The sequence below is a fragment of the Apteryx mantelli genome, chromosome 5 (genome assembly GCF_036417845.1).
Source record: "Apteryx mantelli isolate bAptMan1 chromosome 5, bAptMan1.hap1, whole genome shotgun sequence".
Taxonomy (NCBI): domain Eukaryota; kingdom Metazoa; phylum Chordata; class Aves; order Apterygiformes; family Apterygidae; genus Apteryx; species Apteryx mantelli.
Window position 1 is genome coordinate 71,057,868 of NC_089982.1, and position 18,940 is coordinate 71,076,807.

General features: G+C 33.7%; 1 protein-coding gene across 5 annotated transcripts in view; it reads right to left on the reverse strand.

Annotated features, from left to right (window-relative positions):
* CPEB2 (cytoplasmic polyadenylation element binding protein 2) overlaps window positions 1-18,940 on the reverse strand; it is a 56,352-nt gene that overhangs the window by 23,680 nt on the left and 13,732 nt on the right. For 4 of the 5 annotated variants that reach the window (XM_067298217.1, XM_067298215.1, XM_067298218.1 and 1 more), the window contains exons 3-5: window positions 17,640-17,730; window positions 8,953-9,003; window positions 3,099-3,122 (exon numbers count right to left, since the gene is read on the reverse strand). In XM_067298217.1, the coding sequence (XP_067154318.1) occupies window positions 3,099-3,122; window positions 8,953-9,003; window positions 17,640-17,730 (166 nt within the window). The remainder of the gene's footprint in view (window positions 1-3,098; window positions 3,123-8,952; window positions 9,004-17,639; window positions 17,731-18,940) is intronic. The other variant, XM_067298216.1, reaches the window with a different exon arrangement.

The following is an 18,940-nucleotide window of genomic DNA, read 5'->3' on the forward strand; positions in this document are numbered from 1 at the left end:
CTTCCACTGCTTTAGATTAGCAACGTAAAGATTAATGACAGTTTCAAATTCAGAAATTGGTCTTTAACTTCAAAAAGCCCCAAAGGAACCTACTTTTGTGGAGCAAAATAAAAACACCAGATCACCATTAATTCTCAAGTGCAGTTTCTCCCATCTCTCCCTCATTCATTTTTAAATCATTATTAATTCAACTGCTTTAAAAAAAAAAGTTCATTTTGCATAAGTAATTTCATTTTCAACCTCAAATAGCCAATTTCTTCTAGATTCTACCACTGCAAAACCATAGGCAGTAGCAGCAGGTCCCTGACAGCAGGACTGTGCAGTATCTTAGCTGTGATCCACTCTGCAGCCTGCAACTCTCCTGCCCTCTCAGGGGAATGCTGTCAGGAAAGCCCCTTAGGAACACCTGCAGAAATCGCGCTGATCTGCTGCAGGTGAGAGCAATATGAAAGACATGCACTTCTAGAAAACCACCTGAGAATCAAGTGCTTAAAGACAAGGGTGGAGAACAGATAGCAAACATCATGACTAATATTGACCTATACTGTGGTAATGCTTCCTGGCTCTAATTTGGGTTCTGAATCCATAATATAGTCCACTTAAAATATTGAATGAAAACATAAAATGAGAGACATCAACAAAACAAAATGTCATAAGGATCACAAAATAAAAGCAGGACCACTGGAAGGTACTAAAGTTACAAGGGCACTAACTACAAAATTTTATGTTGGTGTTCCACATTTATGACTTAAGTAGAGATGTGATGGAGAGGAACACACAAAATATGGAGAATTATAGCAGGCTCCTTCTTTCCACTAGAAATGATGACGTGCTTGTTTGAAAGTGTGGCTAACAGGTAGCAAGTGATGGCCTCCTTGCTTGCCATCATAACGATGTGTTCAACAGCTAGATAACAGAATGGGTAGAGTGCTTTTAAAAGTCAAAACAAGTAGTTCATGCTCAATGGGGCAAAAAAGTGAGGAAGCAATGTAGTAACATATAAAGAGTTAACACGTTGAAACAAGAAGCTGAGAAGATGGTTTCTTTAAATGATCTATTCAGATATAATAGGAGCAAGGTCATGCTGTCAAGACTCAAGAAAGAAAAAAACAAGCAGCTGAGTAATGTAGATATGAGTTTCAGTTACGAAGACTGGTAAGAAAAGTCAGATCTTATGTTTATATACAAAGAAGTGGCAAGATTTGGATAAACAGTCAAGAAACACAGATGAAATAACGTTACTGATCTGAATGATGGAGAAAATTGAGCTGTTACCATAGTGATATAGGGGAAGAAATAAATGGCTAAAAGAAAGAAGCAGCAGAAAAAAGCTCTCAGAGAGTTGGTCAACATTCCCTCAAATTGGAGGGAATTCACAGGAAACTCCAAAAGTGAAATCTGAAGACTTTTCACTAATATGTGAGAGTTAGTCTTAACATCTTAAATCTAAAATGGCTACAATTTAGTTCTGTTATCTTAAAAAAAAAAAAAATCACATAGTTTTGCTCTCTACATCTACAAGGCTCTCTACTGCAGGAAAAGAGAAACAAATTGCTTGCTTTAGTCACAATATTATAATGCTAACAAGTTTATTAAAATTGGCATTTTTTTAAAAAAAACACACAATTTATACTTAATGGTATAATAACACACACTTTATACTTGCATGGTTTTATCACCATGAAAATAATACTTTTGTTTCTCTAGAAGCATGTCTTAGATACTACCATTTCTGACTTACAATATACACAAGTATATATATTAAAAAACAAAACAAAACAGAATAATCCACAGAATAGACTTGTTTCCACAGCCAATGCTAAAATCTAAGAATGAGAATCTATGACTCTGTTCTTATTACAAATTAAATCATCAGAAAACTTTCTGAACTGGTATCAGTGAGATCAGTTTTACTTTGATGTGGCTAAAAGTTTGCCAAAAGCCTGTAGCTCCTCGGAGAGCTAAAATGACATAGAGAACAGTGGATTAACACATTTAGAGTAATATGCTGTATATGACTCCCAATACTTCCTTCTCCTCTTTCCTTTTACATGTCTCTCACCCAAAAAGAGCAGAGGTAATTTTCTAGGCTTTCTACTTCCTCCCAAAGGTTCTGAAGTAGAAGGCAAGTTCTTTATAAGCACTTATTTTTTTTTAATACACAAATAAAACAGAGAAATTTGCAAATATAGTAATAATAGATAGAAACAAGAAAGCAATGGTTTGAATTAAGTAGTTCTTCTTGCTCACAAAAGAGGCTACCAAACACCAAATTAAATATTATACATGATCAAGGAAAACACATTTATTATTAATTTCAAGAAGTATTTTTCAGGATTTAGCATAATGAATTAAGCAGAATCTGCCAGGAAGTGTTAAAACATAATTGCATTATTACACATTTAGACCACGATCTAGATCATCACTCCTCTCTAAAATAAGGTTAACCAAGCAGTAATTTATGAATCAATGCAGAGATCAAGAAAGATGCAGACATGAATTTAAGCATATGTTAGTATCTGAAGTTATCAAAGGATCTTGACCTTTTTTCCTGCATACTTCACATAGTCTATATAACAACCATAGGTCATGGTCTCATATTGTTAAATCAGCATAGCTTTTCTAAGGTCAATGAGCATATATTGGTTTATACAATGAAACTCTGTTTACTCTTTCAAAGAGTTGTTTAATAAAGTACTGACTGAGTCTGTGAAAGGCTTTCAATTGAACGCTATACACTACCACATATAGAGAAGCAAAAGAGGATGAATTAAAAAAAAAAAAAAACAACAACTAGCAAACTGTGTATTTTAACAGGGACAACTCTGCAAGCAGTAGCTATTAGCATTAACTAAATTATGATTAGTGCTACAGTGTTTTAACTGATTAAAGGATTTGTAATACAAACTTACTGCAGAGAGATCAATGACCAAAAGAAAACCAGACCCCACCCCTCCTTCCCTCACACCCTCCATTTCCGCAAACTAAGGAAACATGCAGATGAGAGCTTATAATCAACAAACTGGAGTAATTAATCATAATGATCAGTAACAGCCCAATCAGAATTAATTGTACTGTAACAAACAGAAGTGAATTACCTCGTCTTCGCCCATAACTCCTCGCTGCATGTAAACAAAGGACAAATTGTAAAATGTCAAACAACTGTATCATGCCCACATATTAAAATGCTTATGATACAAAAAACTATGTGGGTAACTGATGAGTAAAAATCTGCATCAGTACTTGCCACTGATAAATATAGTGGGAACTGCATTAAACTGAAGTCTTACTTAAATACTATACTACTTTACTACTAAATTGATGATAGCACCAGCTGTAAAGAATATACTCTAGAAAACAGCAATATTGCACAAATTTAAAAATTATACATTAATTACTCAATGTGCCTTTATACTGATTTTAATTTCATGTTAATTATGGAAGCATGAATTAAAGTAACTGTAATTTAATTTCAAAAACGTGTTTAATATCTTGTATGAGTATCTACATAACACACAGGGTATTGAAACTGTAAAAAGTAAAATATTACTTTAAAAAGCATGTAGCAAGCATTAAATTTATCAGAGAAACATCCTGGTCCATGGAACAGTTTGTACAGTCCTTTGCAGTGACAATACAAATGCTATATGCCGTGACCTTCCTTTTTCATGAAAAGAGCTAGCAGAAGATTAACCGCAAGGTTTTGTTTGAAACAAAAGACTCCTTGTGGTAGCAAACAAAATCAGGTCACAAGTCACAAGAAACACCATTGTATCAAAAACACTGTACAAAGGCAAAGCAACAATTTCTGACAGACTGCAAGTAAATCCAAGATTTTCTTAACTTTTGAGTGTTGCAAGATTTTTAAGGAGATCATGCTTACAGATGACTGATTGCTCCTCTGTCTGAAGACTTGAAAACTAAAAATAGACAGATTACTAACACCAAAGTATTAAGCTGCATGTAATTTGTTTCCACAAAATATTTTTAATTCCTTTTTTTCAAACTTTGTATCTGAGAAAAGTTAATCATTACAGCATTATAGTTAAAATTTCAAACAGAAAATGTTACTGTAAACCATAATATTATAGCAACATTCATAAACAAAGATGCTTCTGTACCTGCATAATTGTTTTGATTTTACTGGGAATGCATGCACAGATCTCTCCTAAAATGCAGCTTTCTTCTGGGTCATAGATTTACATGCAGCCTCATAAACTCAATAACTCGTGAATGTCATTCACTGTCCCATTTTCCAATTATTAAATATTTATATTCTGGTATATTCCATTTGCATAGACATTTTTCAAAAAAATTTTTTTTAAGTATAGCATGTCTTTTATTCCTACTAGGAATTTAGTGGATTGCTTATGGAATTCTGAAAACCTCTCCTTGTATTTACTCCCTTACAGCCATTGGTTCCTTACACAACTCTCACTGCATTCCTATCTAACATGCATTGAACATGCTTTTAAATTTACTTTCTTTCATCTGAAAGAATTACTATTATTAGAACAATCTGTTGCTTGAAGTTTTTCAGAATCTTCACCCTCTACTAGTAAGCCAAAACAGAAAAGCCCAGTTTCAAAAAGGGACTTGGGTATCCAACCAAGAGGAAACACCCAAATTCAGATTTTCAACATCGAAATAGAATCCACAAAATATAATGTATCCTTTTACCAAGGAGGTGATTAATTCTCTCATTAGTTGCTACTGCATAGGGACACTAATGTCTGATTTCAACCTGTGTTTTCCTCTGAAGGGTCAGGCAGTTAAAAGATATGCACTGCTATGCCAGTATTGCAGCATGTAAGAATCTTTTCTGACTCTCGGCCAAACTGACTCCCACGTAGCATTAGTAGTAGCGTCACTAAGCCCTTGGCTAACCCGCTGTATTTCCTTTTTTTCCTTTCACAAGTAAAACTAGAATAATCAGGAAAAATTCAAGTGCATCACATCCATAGTGACTGCAGTGGCATATTCTCTCTCAAAGAATAATATACCAATGCATATTAATAAGCCTCTTCTGGCAAACTGCTTAGTAATTTTTCTTTTCTTCCTCCAGTTCTGTTTCTTTCTGCCAACCAAACCAGCTCAGCTATTTTCTCAAATTTTCAGTTAAGACAATCTGATACATGTACGAGATATTGTGTTACAGAACACTTCAACTATTTTTCTTTGTACATTTTTAAATAAATAGCAGAAATTTTAAGAAGAAACACAAAAGCATTATTAAAATGCTAAAAAAAGCCACAGAGCAATTCAAATAAAAGAGTATCTGCTGCAGCATTTCATTCATATATATTGAAATTACAATGATGTACCAAAGTTATCGGTGTATTTTTGAGGAGGTCTTTGATTAAGTAAAAGAATGAAACCAGAGAAAACGGGAAAATAACCGTATTTACTGTTGTCGCATTATTGTCTCCCCTGTCTCCTGCTATGTATTTGTCTCATCCCTTTAGATCACAGACTGGTTTGTGCAGGGATTTTCTGCCAATCTGCATCTAGAAAAGTTTCATCCCATTCTTAGGCAATCTGTAGGCACTACTGTAATAAATGTGACCATTAACAACAACAGAACGTATGCTTTTACAAAACTTGTTATTTTTGGTTAGCTTTACTCAGTCTTTAGAACCACAGTGGTTATATTATAGACCAGGTGTTTTAGTAACAGTAAGCAAAACCAGCATGTCTCGCAGGTTACAGGCTATCAATCCGACTGCTTCCCAAATCACTAAAAATACAATGTTAAGGTAAACATACCCTTTCCAGCTTCATGAAACTGCAGTATTTTAATCTTTCCATATTACATAAAAAGGCCAAATATTGCTTGAAAAGCAGACCTCCTAAATCAGTCAACTTTTAGTATGTATAAGGTGAGCAATGAGATGTCCTTTCTGAAGATACTAGATTTAATCGGAAATATTTTTCTATATTTATTAAAATAACGGCACATACGGATACTACACGTTTCAGAGCACACATGCTTGTACACACTCACTTATTTCCATTTATATTTATGTTTATTTAATATATACTTTTATATAACTACTGTGTACATGTTTAGATAAAGAAATAATTGCAGGAGAGAGAAAAAGATTGTTTATTTCTTTCAGCCCTTTGGGGAAAGGCAGACACTGCAGGTGTACTTAATTTACTGGGCATTACACCAACAAAAAAGGAGAAATAATACTTCTTCCTTCCCAGACTCCTTCAAAGAATAAGCTATACAGACATATTTTTTGTATCCTTTACTCTGTAAAGCTGGATATCTTAATTAATCAAAAGCTTTGAAAGATTTAAGAGTGGAAAAGTGCAACAGATATATTTTAGAATTTTATAGTTTTTCTGCAACTTAAATCAGTGAAAACTGAGATAAAAATAAGGGAGATACAAGTAAATACATTTTGTGTGCGTAGTTATCCAACATGAAGACAACATCAATATAACTTTGGAAATTATGTGAACACTTCTATCATGTAGATAACAAATGTATCATTTCTATTTTATTCAGACATGTATTTCGAATATATACCATAGATCAAATATGCATGTTTCAATACCTCCGTTGAACTACTGAGGTGAATTCAAAATATTTTTATTATATTAACAGAAAAAAAACTGGCAGGCAAATTTGTTATATTCAAAAATTATGAAATTTATGATGGAAAGTAAGATAAAATACTCTTTGTCCCTAACACTCCTGATTTAAATGATCAGACCGTAATACTTAAGTATAGTTAAGTATAATAATAGTTAAGTAGCAGAGCTTTTTTCTTTAATACTTGTCATTTAAAGAAAACTATACACAGTTATGGCTGAAATTTCACAAGAGCTTAGGCTAAAAGTAAGTGCCTAATTCTCATTGCATTCTATTCCATTTGGGTGCCTAAATTCTATTAAGATTCCTTTACAAGTCCCATATTTATAGATTTTAAGGCTAAAAGAGATCATTATGACTATTCAAGTTTGGCCTGAATAACAGACTACAGGATCTCATTCCACAATTCCTGTATGAGGAATCTCAATAACTTCTGTTTGAAGTAGAACATCTTTTTAGAAGCACAAGCAGCTTTAACATGTTGAAGTGATAGAAAATCTAAAACTTCCTTGCTGCATTGATTAAATGATGAATTACCCTACTATTAAATTTCAACAGCCGTTAAAAAAAAAAAATGCATTAGAACTCAGCAGTCAGACTAAGTGCTATCTTCCAAAAAACAGTGGGAACTCCACCAGGATTAATAACAAAAGAAGATACTCTCCAGTGCATATTCCAGCTCTGTGGAAAGGTTTTCAGGATAGACTGGTAACACAGAGATGCATTTTATCAAGGTCACTGATAATAGCAAAGATTTTTTTTAAGACATTCCACAGCATAACAACGCCCACTTGCTCTTTTAGTATACGATACAATAAAAAGAGAAGCTCAGCATCTTGAGCATTAAAGCAAACAAATTAAAAAATACGAATTCCTCACACAATGAAATATTTGACAATCGCTCATAAGATTGCTTAATTTTTAATATCCTCCCATATAACACTTCATTATAAATCAGTAGATAACCGCATGGCACAGATACCACCTGAACAAACCAGCTTGCAGAACAGGGTCCTAGTACCAAAAGGACATCTGCTGTTATAGCTAAGCAAAATAGTTTTTATTAATTGCCAGTCTGGAATTATTCACTGTCATTCACTGTACATTTTCTACTTCTGCAGTTGTAAGTCTTATTGTTACAGATTAATACAGAAAGTTAGCTGTTCTAAGTTTCATAACATCAAGCACATCCATATGCAATGCAATTTCCAACCAGGAATTAGCAATCTGGGCTGTGTAGGCTAAACACAAATTTTATTTCAATAGTAAGTAGCTACTTTTGCTTTCCAAGATACTCCATTCTAAGAACTATCCAGTAGCAAAGGACCTGATTCTTCAAAGGTGTCCACTGTACAATAATTACTTTTCATGGTTTATAAAGCAAAAGTTGAATTCCTTTAAAATTTTAAACATATACTCAGTGTCACACAAGGGAGATCAGACTTTTTTTTACATTTTATATTGATTTGCCCAAGTGTAAATGACTGTGCAGAGGGTAAGGCAATTAAAAAAAATGGCTCCACAGAACCACACACCTGAAATAACCATTCTGCTTGTATTTTTTATGATTGGATCTTTACTGGTAAGCTTTAGACCCATCATTCTCCATTGATTATAAGTCAGTGACAAAAACGTCCTTGCTTTGTACACAGCAGTTTCCACTTTTTTAAATCTAGTGAAGCTGTGGAATTATAGCTCTAATTTTTTCCAATGTAAAAAGCATTTGTGTACAAAATCCCTGATTTATTATTGACTTAGATGGATTACCAAGCTCTGCTTCCTTCTTTAGCCTTGAACAAAGGCTAAAGTTCATGCCTTCACTGAGTAGCAGATGTTCATGAAGTTTGACCTACTGGGAGAGGAACGTGAACATGAACTAACTTCAGCATATTTTGGAGTTAGAAGCATATTTGACAAAGCCAGTTCCAAAAAGCCACAAAAAAAAAAAGTTATTTCACATAAATATAATAGAAAAATGTATAATTCATCATGTATATATGCAATATAGAAAAATACGTATTTGTGGCCGCTTTATTTTTCTAATTCCTGTTTCAGGATAATAGATTTTTAGCAGCTGTTTAGAGTGTACAATATTAGTTTGCTTGAGAACAGAAAAGAATAGTACATCTCTATGAGTATTTCAGATTTCAAATAAGCTAGATATAATGAAAGGCTGTTGCAAGATTAGCTCTACTATTCAACTTTGAAAAATGGCAAGAGTCCCATCACTGTTGAAGACTAGAGGCAAGTAATTCAATAACAGAATATAATAGTATAATTTTATACCAACGTTTCAGAGCTGAGCTAAGCTAGAGATAATTAGAAACTGTTATAAGATTAGCACTTACCATTTAACATCAGAAGATTGTCAGTCCCTGGATGTGGGTAACTCAAGCGACCTTAAAAGAAAACAAAAAAACAAAGAACAAAACGAAACAAATGCAGAGGTTTTAGCTATTATGCTAGAATAATAATAAAAAAAAGTGAAATGAAAAAAAATCACAGCTTAGAATTCAAATATATACTATATTTCCAGTTTGCCTAAGGAAAATAAAGAGCTAATATTTAACTCCAAGCACATTAACCAACAATACCCTTGACCCAAGTTAAATCTGACAGGAACAGACTTCTTAACCTTAATTCTCTGGTCATAAGATCTGCAATGTGCTTTGGGATCAGCTCCAATAGGATAAAGCCACTTTTTGTTTCATGACACCCAGAAATAGTGCTGACTGCTTTAGTCTTCTCTTTCATAGTGATTGTGAATAACTGTACTATGCACATTACTTAACAGAGGATAATTTCTACAGTTTGGTATTTCTCTATTGAATCAATGTAACAAAAATGTTAATAGGAATTAATACAAAGGCATTTAAAAAAATTTATAACCAAATTATGATTATATCTTGGTGAATCACATATGACCACTGTATATAGTAATATTTTTCAGTAAGTCTGGCAAAACTAGAGTATTAGTTTGTCTACAGACTTTAAAAAAATAATGTGGTAGATTACACTTTCTCAAAAACAAACACCTAGTGAATAAAAATTTCATGAAACCTCATATCCTGGCATTAGTTTCAAGTACTGCATTTACTAAATTGGTGGCGTGTAATACTTAATAGTTAAATCATCAGTTTAAAACACATAGCTGAAGTAGCTTCACTATAAATTCCTTTTTAGTAAAGGAGACATTTTCTGTTTACAGGAAGCTGAAACCATACCAGTACTGCACACTGACCTAGACAGAAATTTACAATAGCTGCTGTGTTTGGAAGAAGTGTGCCTTAATGTGCAAAAAACCTACATTTCCACAGATCTTGCCATTAAAACATACTTGCTTGTTTATAATCCACATGCATATTTGAAAAAAATGTAACTTAAACATTTAAATATTTTGGAGGAAACTAGATGTTTGTTGAGACATAATGAAGAATCCAGTCAAGAAGCTATGGGTCTTTAGAACTCACACAGATTTAAATAGGAATTTGTATGCAGACAGCTTGCAGATGCAAGTACCTTACTTAAGCATTAGTAAGACACTGTAGATAATTATACCCTAAAAAAGGCCAACCCTTTCTAAAAACAAACACAGGAAAAAAAGAAAAAGAAAACCAAAGCAGTAATCCATATATTAAGGTTGTCTTAATATTTCCCATTGTATATTTTTTTCTTTTTCTTTTTTCCCCTAAGTTTTGGAAAACTTGTGTGGTTAGCAGCAGGACTGGAAATTTCCTAGAAGAATAGTACTATAGCTAAATGACACCTTTGGGGTTAAAAGAAAAATCTTTTTGCTGAAAGTCTGTAATAGGGTTTAGTTCTGCTCTTCTCCTTTAAGTGAAAGGACACAAATTCTCCACCAAGAAACTACAGAAAAAATAGCTAATATGATGAACCCTTGCACTCAAAACCTTGAAATAGCAGGACTGAGATCCTTTAGGAAATTTTATTCTGGCATTAGGGCATTATGACAAAAACAGGCATTATGACAAAAAGATTATTCTACAACCACATACTATTTCTCTTCCCACAGACTCCGTTATTATAAGAATGGATGGTATTAGAATGTATGAAGATTAGGTAGGAGCTCTGCCTATTTGCTTTAGAATTTTAAAGTGTGGAGAAAGCAGTGAAGGAAAAGGACAGCCTTCTGAAAACGGGCAGAGGAACGCCACCCCAATCGTATTCCCTATGTTTGTCAGTATTTTTAATCAAGCTTAGACAAAACATTAAACAAAAATGCTTGCAGGTGCCTCTATCTTCATGTTCCTTATCTTCAGGATGTCCAGTTTTAACAGACAATCCAATTTTTCTGTCATGCTGAGCCTTTATGGCTACACCTAACGCTTCTGGAAACTGTAAGTATTCTGCCCTTCTAGCAGTGCATGCTGGCAGAGTACAAAAAGAATGAGGAACAAGTCATCCTTGAATTCCAATCTTGGAGCTGCCAACTGATTCACTCAACATGACCTTTAGCAAGTCACCTTGCTTTTCTTCTTTCTCAGTTTTTTAGGTCTATAAAAGTAATTCACATTTGCCTAACAACAAGGATCCTACAAGATTATTTACTGTCACCATTGTGTTCTGAATATATAGAGTGCTACAGAAATACTTGTAACAGTATGAGCCGTTTCTTGCAAAACAGAACAGTGTATCTAGAATAAATAATTATAGCAACTGTGAGAAATGATTATCTGATCTTGAGGCTCCCTAAGTTGGTGGTGACAGTCTCCTTCCCTGTCTGTGTACTTTTTTCTCTTTTGTCGTTTAGCAAGGGAGACAAAAGATATATATGCTAATTGCTACAGGAAAAAAAGGTAAGATTCAAAGCATATCAGGAAACATCTCCACCAACGTCAACACCTAGAGAGGAAAACTGTTTTAGAAGCTAGTATATTCTGGCTTTGCAACTCTATTTTTGCATTCTTCTGACTTTTTTCTCTAGCTTCATGCATAAGCTGCACCTGAAACATAAAACGTCAAATTGAATAAAGTTGAAATAAAGCACTTCTCAAAGCAGCGGGGAGAGTGTGAAGGAGCACTCTTTTTGAATGAGACCACTTCTTCTGAACCTAACCTATTAATCACACAAAGACACCTAATCTTGCTGTGTTATGAAGACGGATTTGCTAGTGCAGATATTGTGTTCCAAGGGGTAGAAAAGCAGAACACGTAACACAGTATTCAATACAAGTACAGCTGTATTGATGCTTCTTTCTAGTCTTATTCAAATGGTGATTTCAATGAACAAATCATACCCACTTTATATTATTATATTCTGGTGATCTTAAAACTGGTATTGACTATCTTGTCTCGTACTAGGACTTTACAATCTTAAAAACATTTTAACATAGGTAGTTTTTGTTTACTTTTTTCAAAAATATAATTACTGTTGTTTGATAATGTTAACTTAGATTCTTATCCCTCAGATTAATCTGTTGAGGCACAATGCTGTGTTTCTAGGAAGCCCGGCTGACTTTAATGATATGTATAAATTCAGAACACTTCATGCAAGTAACTAGGTGCAAGATCAATCTTATACAGAGCTCACATTACGCTCTATTTTTTAAACAGATTATTCTTGTTAAACGGATGTATACAAACCTAAATAGGATGTAAATATGAACATACAAAATGGGTCCATTATCTTACAACAATTTACTTAGCTTATATTTGTTTCTGTTCAGCTATTTTCATTGCATGATGTTCAGCGCCTTTAAAAATGCATTTTAAGAACTGCCCACTCCACAAATCCTATCCTACTTCACTATCAATCATCTTTGACAGTACAAACAGTTCAATGTTCAATACTTATTCTAGCGATTTCAAGAGTCTCAGATTGCCTAAAAAATAATTTTAGTAACATATAATGATGCTTTACTAGTTTTAAAACCACCTACAAGTAAGCTACAAAATATCTAATATTGAAATAATGGATGTATTCAAATCCTGAGAAATAAAAAGTAATCACTCCATTGACTGTCTACAGAATTTAGCTTTACAGCATCCAAAATTAGTACCATACTGTTATTTGGAACAAATACAATGCCTAATATTATCATACTGTATCAGAAAGTATCATATTATAGAATTTTTTCTGTGCAATCCTGAGTCTAGCAATTTCAGCATGTTGCCACTACTGAATAATTCTCATGTATCATGGCTAAATTCAAAATAATATTGCTAATGAGAAGCAGATATGTTTGACAGTTTCTTATGCAATTAGGAATTCTATTAAATTTAATCCCCTCTTCCATGTCTAAATCTGATTAATGTTAACAGAAACTATTGTCATGTACCTCTCACAATATATTCTTATGTACAGACAAAAAAAAAGCTTGCACATAAATTGGCCCACAGAAATTTATCTACTAAATTCAGTTAAGAGTCCTGCTAATTCAAAACAAGAGGAATGAGTAACTAACTTAGTTTTAGTTACATTTCTGCAATCTCATGTCACTAATATGGGCCCTGCATACTGAAATTTTTGTAAGCTTCTTTCAAGTATCCAGATTTAATTATGCTTCTTCACCTTTCATTTTCAGGTAAATTCATACCTACAATTTGGAAAAGTACAGTTTCTACTCCTATTTAACTAAACTGTTGTAGGAATCCCAATATTCAAACATCTGGGATTAAATATCCATGACTGCTTTAAACGTTGCTGACTCATGGTTTCACAAGTTTGATATTCCATCATTTGCCCCACACCTTTTTTAACACTTCAAACGTTTTTTCTCTTAAAGTTTCTATAAAAGAAACTTACAGAAACCAGTCCTACATACAATTTCACAATCTTTAATACGGCAAAAAATTAAGGTTCTCCTTCTCCACCTTTTTTGTTCAGCCTCAGAAGCTCTCTTCCGAGCACCATCTGAATTACTCTAGGAAGCAACTGTATAGCTTTTAATCTTAGCGCTTCGCAACAGAAAGTATAAAACAAACTTCTTCTAAAGCACAAATTACCACAACCAAAGAAAAATGTTTTCTACTATGTTGCTGAGTCACCACTGCCTTATCAGAGCATGTGCCAGAAGGTTGCTTTTAAAAGCAAGATGCAGAACACCTGAAAAGCTTAATGAAAGCAATTGAAAGGGAAAATAAAAACAAGAAAGAGCAAGATAAAGGTTTCTAAAAGCACCAAGTTATTTCTCCCCACAAGTAAGCCAAATTTTACAGTGTTCTGCTTTTGTTATTTTTCAATACTAGATATACAAAAAAGACACTTCTTGTTTTTGGAAAAATCTACTCATTTTTCTCACATCACAGAAAAGCATAAGGAAAATACAATTCTGTTTTCTTATAAACAAAATCTTAATATTCCTTCTTGTTGTTCCGACTAATGTGGTTATGACTAATTCAAGTACAGTACTGTTTTACATCTAGCTTGCAGAGCTATAAGAGAGGAAATAGAAAGCAACTGAAAACTGAGCACAATATCAATACTTTTGCCTGACAAGAAACACATTCAAATCAGTTCTAGATAATAAATCCCATTAAATCATCTGCTTCTCAATTCTAATGCATATTCCATGAAGAATATAACCATTCCTTTTACACTTTTTCCACAATCTATTTTAGTCCATATGTATTGGCTTGTTTGTTTCTGAAATACGTAGAATGCAATTTTCTACATGTTGATTTCAGGAGACACTGGCATTCAGGGGGAGAGAAGGAAGAAAACAAATGCACAGAAGTGTTATGTCTAGAAAAGGAGTATTACTGCCAATATCTAGGTACTTGAGATTCACTTTCATCCAATATTGCAACACTTGTCTCAAAGTTTTAAGGGTTAATAAAAGGATGTTTAAGAACAACAGGGTGAAAATGAACTAATTTATGTACTAATTTCAGTTCATATTCTCTTGATTGTGAAGGGTTATTTAATCTTATTATAAAATGCATTTTGAGAAAAAGGCATGGAAAAGATTCATTTTAATATGATTGTTATGTCTACCACAACAACCAGCAAACTCAAGCATCCAGTTCCAAAAAAAAAACTCTTAAATTTTTATTTTTACTGAGCTGAAAATAACCTTTTCTTTTGATTGTGTCTGTAATGCTGACTAAACTTTGTCTAAGTAAAGCCAAAACTATGCATCTATAAACAACTTTTTGGCAGCCATAAATTTAACTGCAGTGAATATTTGACATAGACTTTTCAAGTTCATGAAAGCAAAAGTGGTGGTTTGACTTCCTTCTAAAATGGATTTTCAAATCTAAAACCTAAAGCTGTGAACTAGTACGTACAGTGTCTGTTCTGCATTGTGCAGAACCTGAGACAAGATGCTTAGTCATTCTCCAGACATTATAAGCAGCTAAATCTGAAACACGTGCTTAACATTCCAGGGACTTTCATTTTACTGCTGTGGTCAGATATAAAAGATGCATTGTTTTAGTGTGCTTAGATTTACTTAAAAACTTGTCATAAGAATATTTTTGTAACTAAAGAATATTTTTAGTTACAACAAAGTATGTAATCTATTAATAAAAATAATAAATAACAATCAATAAAACTGTTAAGCCTGCACTTTCCGCAAGCTAATATGATGGTTTCCTAAGTAAATGTCAGATTTGCTGTGGTGAAAAGAAAAAGCCACAGGGATTGAAATAAATTGCATTAGATGGTTTGTGGAAAAAAAAGTCACTAGGAAATTACAGAAGTGACAGAAATGCCAGCTAATTGTGACTGAACAGAAAAGAGGGAGGAACTAAAAAGCTGTTCTAGGATGTGTTTTCCCCTTCCCATTTTCAGTCAGTAAAATCACTAACGAACATTTCTCTCATCTCACTGTTAATAATGTAGCTGTTTCAGTTGAAATCGTATCTTCCAAAGAGAAATGATATCTTACCAACCTATTTAAATAATGGTACTCAATTATTGTATTTAAATTCAGATGGCGTGTGCATTGTTCCCTGGCAGCCAACCAACCAAAAAAAAAAAAAAAAGAAAAAAGATTTCCTTTGAATTCATCACTATCTATGGCTTCCATCTGTTTCAGTTCATCAAACATAAAACTTATGGAATTTTCATTCCAAGTGTATGATGGTGAAAAAAAAATTGTCTGAACTGTAGATGGAAACATACACTCATAACTACAGAACATTCACTGAGGTTTTCAGAAGTTCATATATGTGGAAACAACTAACTTTAAAATCTTAAAGCTTTGTCTTGCCTTATTCTTACTAAAAACTATTACTGGGAAAAATATTTTTTTTATCTATCATAATGAATGATGATACGAATAAAAATAAGACCGGGTCTTTTCTGTGTTCTCTGTGCTTCTGGAAACTCTTATGCATTATAAAAGCAAAATGAGAACAGTGAGATGGTCAGGGGAACAAAGCAACAACTTCCTGAAGCATTTGTCATGTTAGTCTGCACAGGAAAACTGGAAGAACTGATTGGTTTTTGTGAATGTGAGAGGTGTTAATGATTGTGTATCATGAGAAAAGATCTGAGTTCCCTAATTTCATGCCTAACAGCAGCTTTACCTTTTAATTTCCTTGCTGGTGGTAGATTTTGGTTCAGATAACTCAAAAAAAATTATGAATCACCACCTGAATGTATTAAACTGAAGTAGGAGGGCTTTCAAACAGGGATGATCTAACTAGTTACCTTTTCTCTGATGGCATACCATGCTTTTAGTCAAGAGTAGTTACCACTGTGTTAACTGTTCACAGTTTCAACCTTTTTGTTTTACTTAGTGATGCTTTGTAGACATGCAGAAAGGGCAGAAACTGAATTTATTAGTGGACTTAAATGATAAAATTGTTAAAATTGAAATTCATTCTCTGTAGGCATTATGAAATTAGAGATTATATTTAAAAACATCTGAGAAAACATTAATTTCAACTTCTGCTCTAAAGAAGTGGAATATTAACTGGCTAACTAAATTTGTTACCTATTTAGTGATGTTTTGTAGACATTTTCAGCATTAAAAAAAAAGCTTTTGGCTTTGTAAATCTTACAGTACCATTATGTGCTATCTGAATACAAGAGGTCTTCCAATTGATTACATCTCTTGAGAGCACCATAAGCAGACCCTAGCAAAGAATCTCTCAGTAGCAGAACAGAGACCCTTATGTGCTAGTGTAATATACATTACATCTAGGGATCTCTAGAGAGGGAGGTAAATAAGTATATGAAAATAAGAAGTAATTTATTTGAATTATTTCAATATTGAGATATACCTACTGCATAGCAAGAATAGCATAGCAAGCCTGAAGTCTTGGATAATTTTAAAGTTAGACTATGTTAGTCTAACTGTAATACCACAAATCAAATAGCATTTGATCAGGCCGAATAAAATGGCTTTGTCTCCCTACCCCCAAGTTCAGTGGCAAAATCTACCAGAGAATAAGTACTGAAAAACATAACTCAAAAGAGTGAGCTACTGCACAATGAATACAAGAGTTAAAATTGGAGTCCACAAATATTAGCTGTATGCTTATTGCTGTGGCCAAATACTTTCAACAAAGCACAAAAAAGTAAAAGGAATCAGTATTCTAAAGCCAAGTGTACTTCTGGATTATCATTAAGGACAATTACACAAATTATATCTTCCAGGGTCTTTGAAAAAATATTTAAGGACAAAGACTGAATTTGTTAGTGATTTTAACTTTCTTTTCAGCTTCCACTGCAAAGAAGGAAAAATTAATAGGCTAATTGACACTGGTAGTGGTTTGGTTCCCCTCTCAACCCCTTTTGACTAGCTCCAACATATCAATGTGTCTTCACAAACTGGGGTAGAACTTCCTGCAGCAGATGAGTTGATTTCAGATAAACCTAACTCTGAATTCTGGGGGGGGGAGGAAAGGGGCGGCTGGAGAAACCTATGAAGACACTAAGTTTCAAACAACTATAAACAAATGTTTTCAATAAAATACAGATTGAGAATGATCTTTCATATGGGTTGAGAAAATAATTCATTTGCTATTTTAATATGAACCTAAGATCTAAATTAGCAATCAGAGTTAATGCAAATATGCAGAATGGGTGACCCTTTTTTCTTTATTTAGCATAATAACATACCTTTAAGTGGATCATGCTCTGCTCTCATAATGTCAATAAGGGAGTTTTCCAAAGAGTGCATATTCAGACTGTCATACATTCTATTTCGATCCTAAAAGAGAACAAAATCCTTAGTATTGGAATACAAAATCTGTACTTCGTAACAGGAAACTTGATAGGAAGACAAAGGTGCCTTCTAAAGGCTTTACACTCAGATACTATGGAGAAGGACAGTGATATAAAAGCTTAAGATATCTGAATTTATTAACAATAAATTTAATAGCATCCAAATATAAAACTAGAGATGCACTGTGAAGAACCCTTCTGTATATGCACTGTGATAGCCTGTATTTGCCTCTTTTCCTCAGAAGAACTGCCTAAATCAGTTCTAGTGATCCACAGCAGAGCTAAACATTAGTTTTTTTTTAATGAGGGAGACTAATGCGTGCAGGAGCTCAATTTCAGGTCTTGAAGAAGTTACATAGTGAGTAAGGCGGGGAACAGCAGGAAGAGAAGCATGGTTGCCCCACAGGAGACAATCCATTTTCTTAGTGCTTGGGTAAGTAGCTTGCCTAGGCTCTTAGACCCCCCCGTTGAGATTGTGCTTTCTGTTTTCTGGGTGACCAATCCGAGAGCCTTTGCTTATGAAGACTTCATTTATACATGGACAACACTGAGTGGTTAAAAGTTGGAAAATCAAAGCTAAACTATGGAGAGGAAAAAAAAAAAAAGCTTGCTAATAGATTATCAGCTTGTCTATGACAAATTTTTGCAAGTATGAATAAAAGTTACAATAATAAATTATAAATATTTTAACTGATTTTATTCTCAACTAAGGCATTTTATTCTGCATTTTCTAATGTGCCCAAGTTGAGGGGTGAGGAAAAAAGACTATCTGTAACTTCTTTGGTCTTTCTGGAATACCTTCAGAGACCAAAAACAGTCTGCCTCACACCCCTTTATCTTCTGTAGTTGCAATGCTTTCTGGCTGGACTATATCACACTTAAAGGAACCTTGTAATTATGCACAAAGTATCTGACTCTCAGTCCCCGTGATTTTCCATGACAGTTCAGCAGGACACAGATTTCAAACTGTGTCCCCCAGCAAGCAGGTATTCTTCAAGCTTTGGAAGGGAAAAGCAAACTCTGAAATAGATGTTTTCTATGAGTCAGAAACCATGACTTATGAACAGCTCTACAAAACAAACCATGATGAAAAAAGACTTTATTTTAATCTCATTTGGAAAGTTTAGTCAACTTGACACAACATTGGGATTAAGACGGAAAAGTCCTCTCTTTAGCTATCTCTGCCCCACACAAGT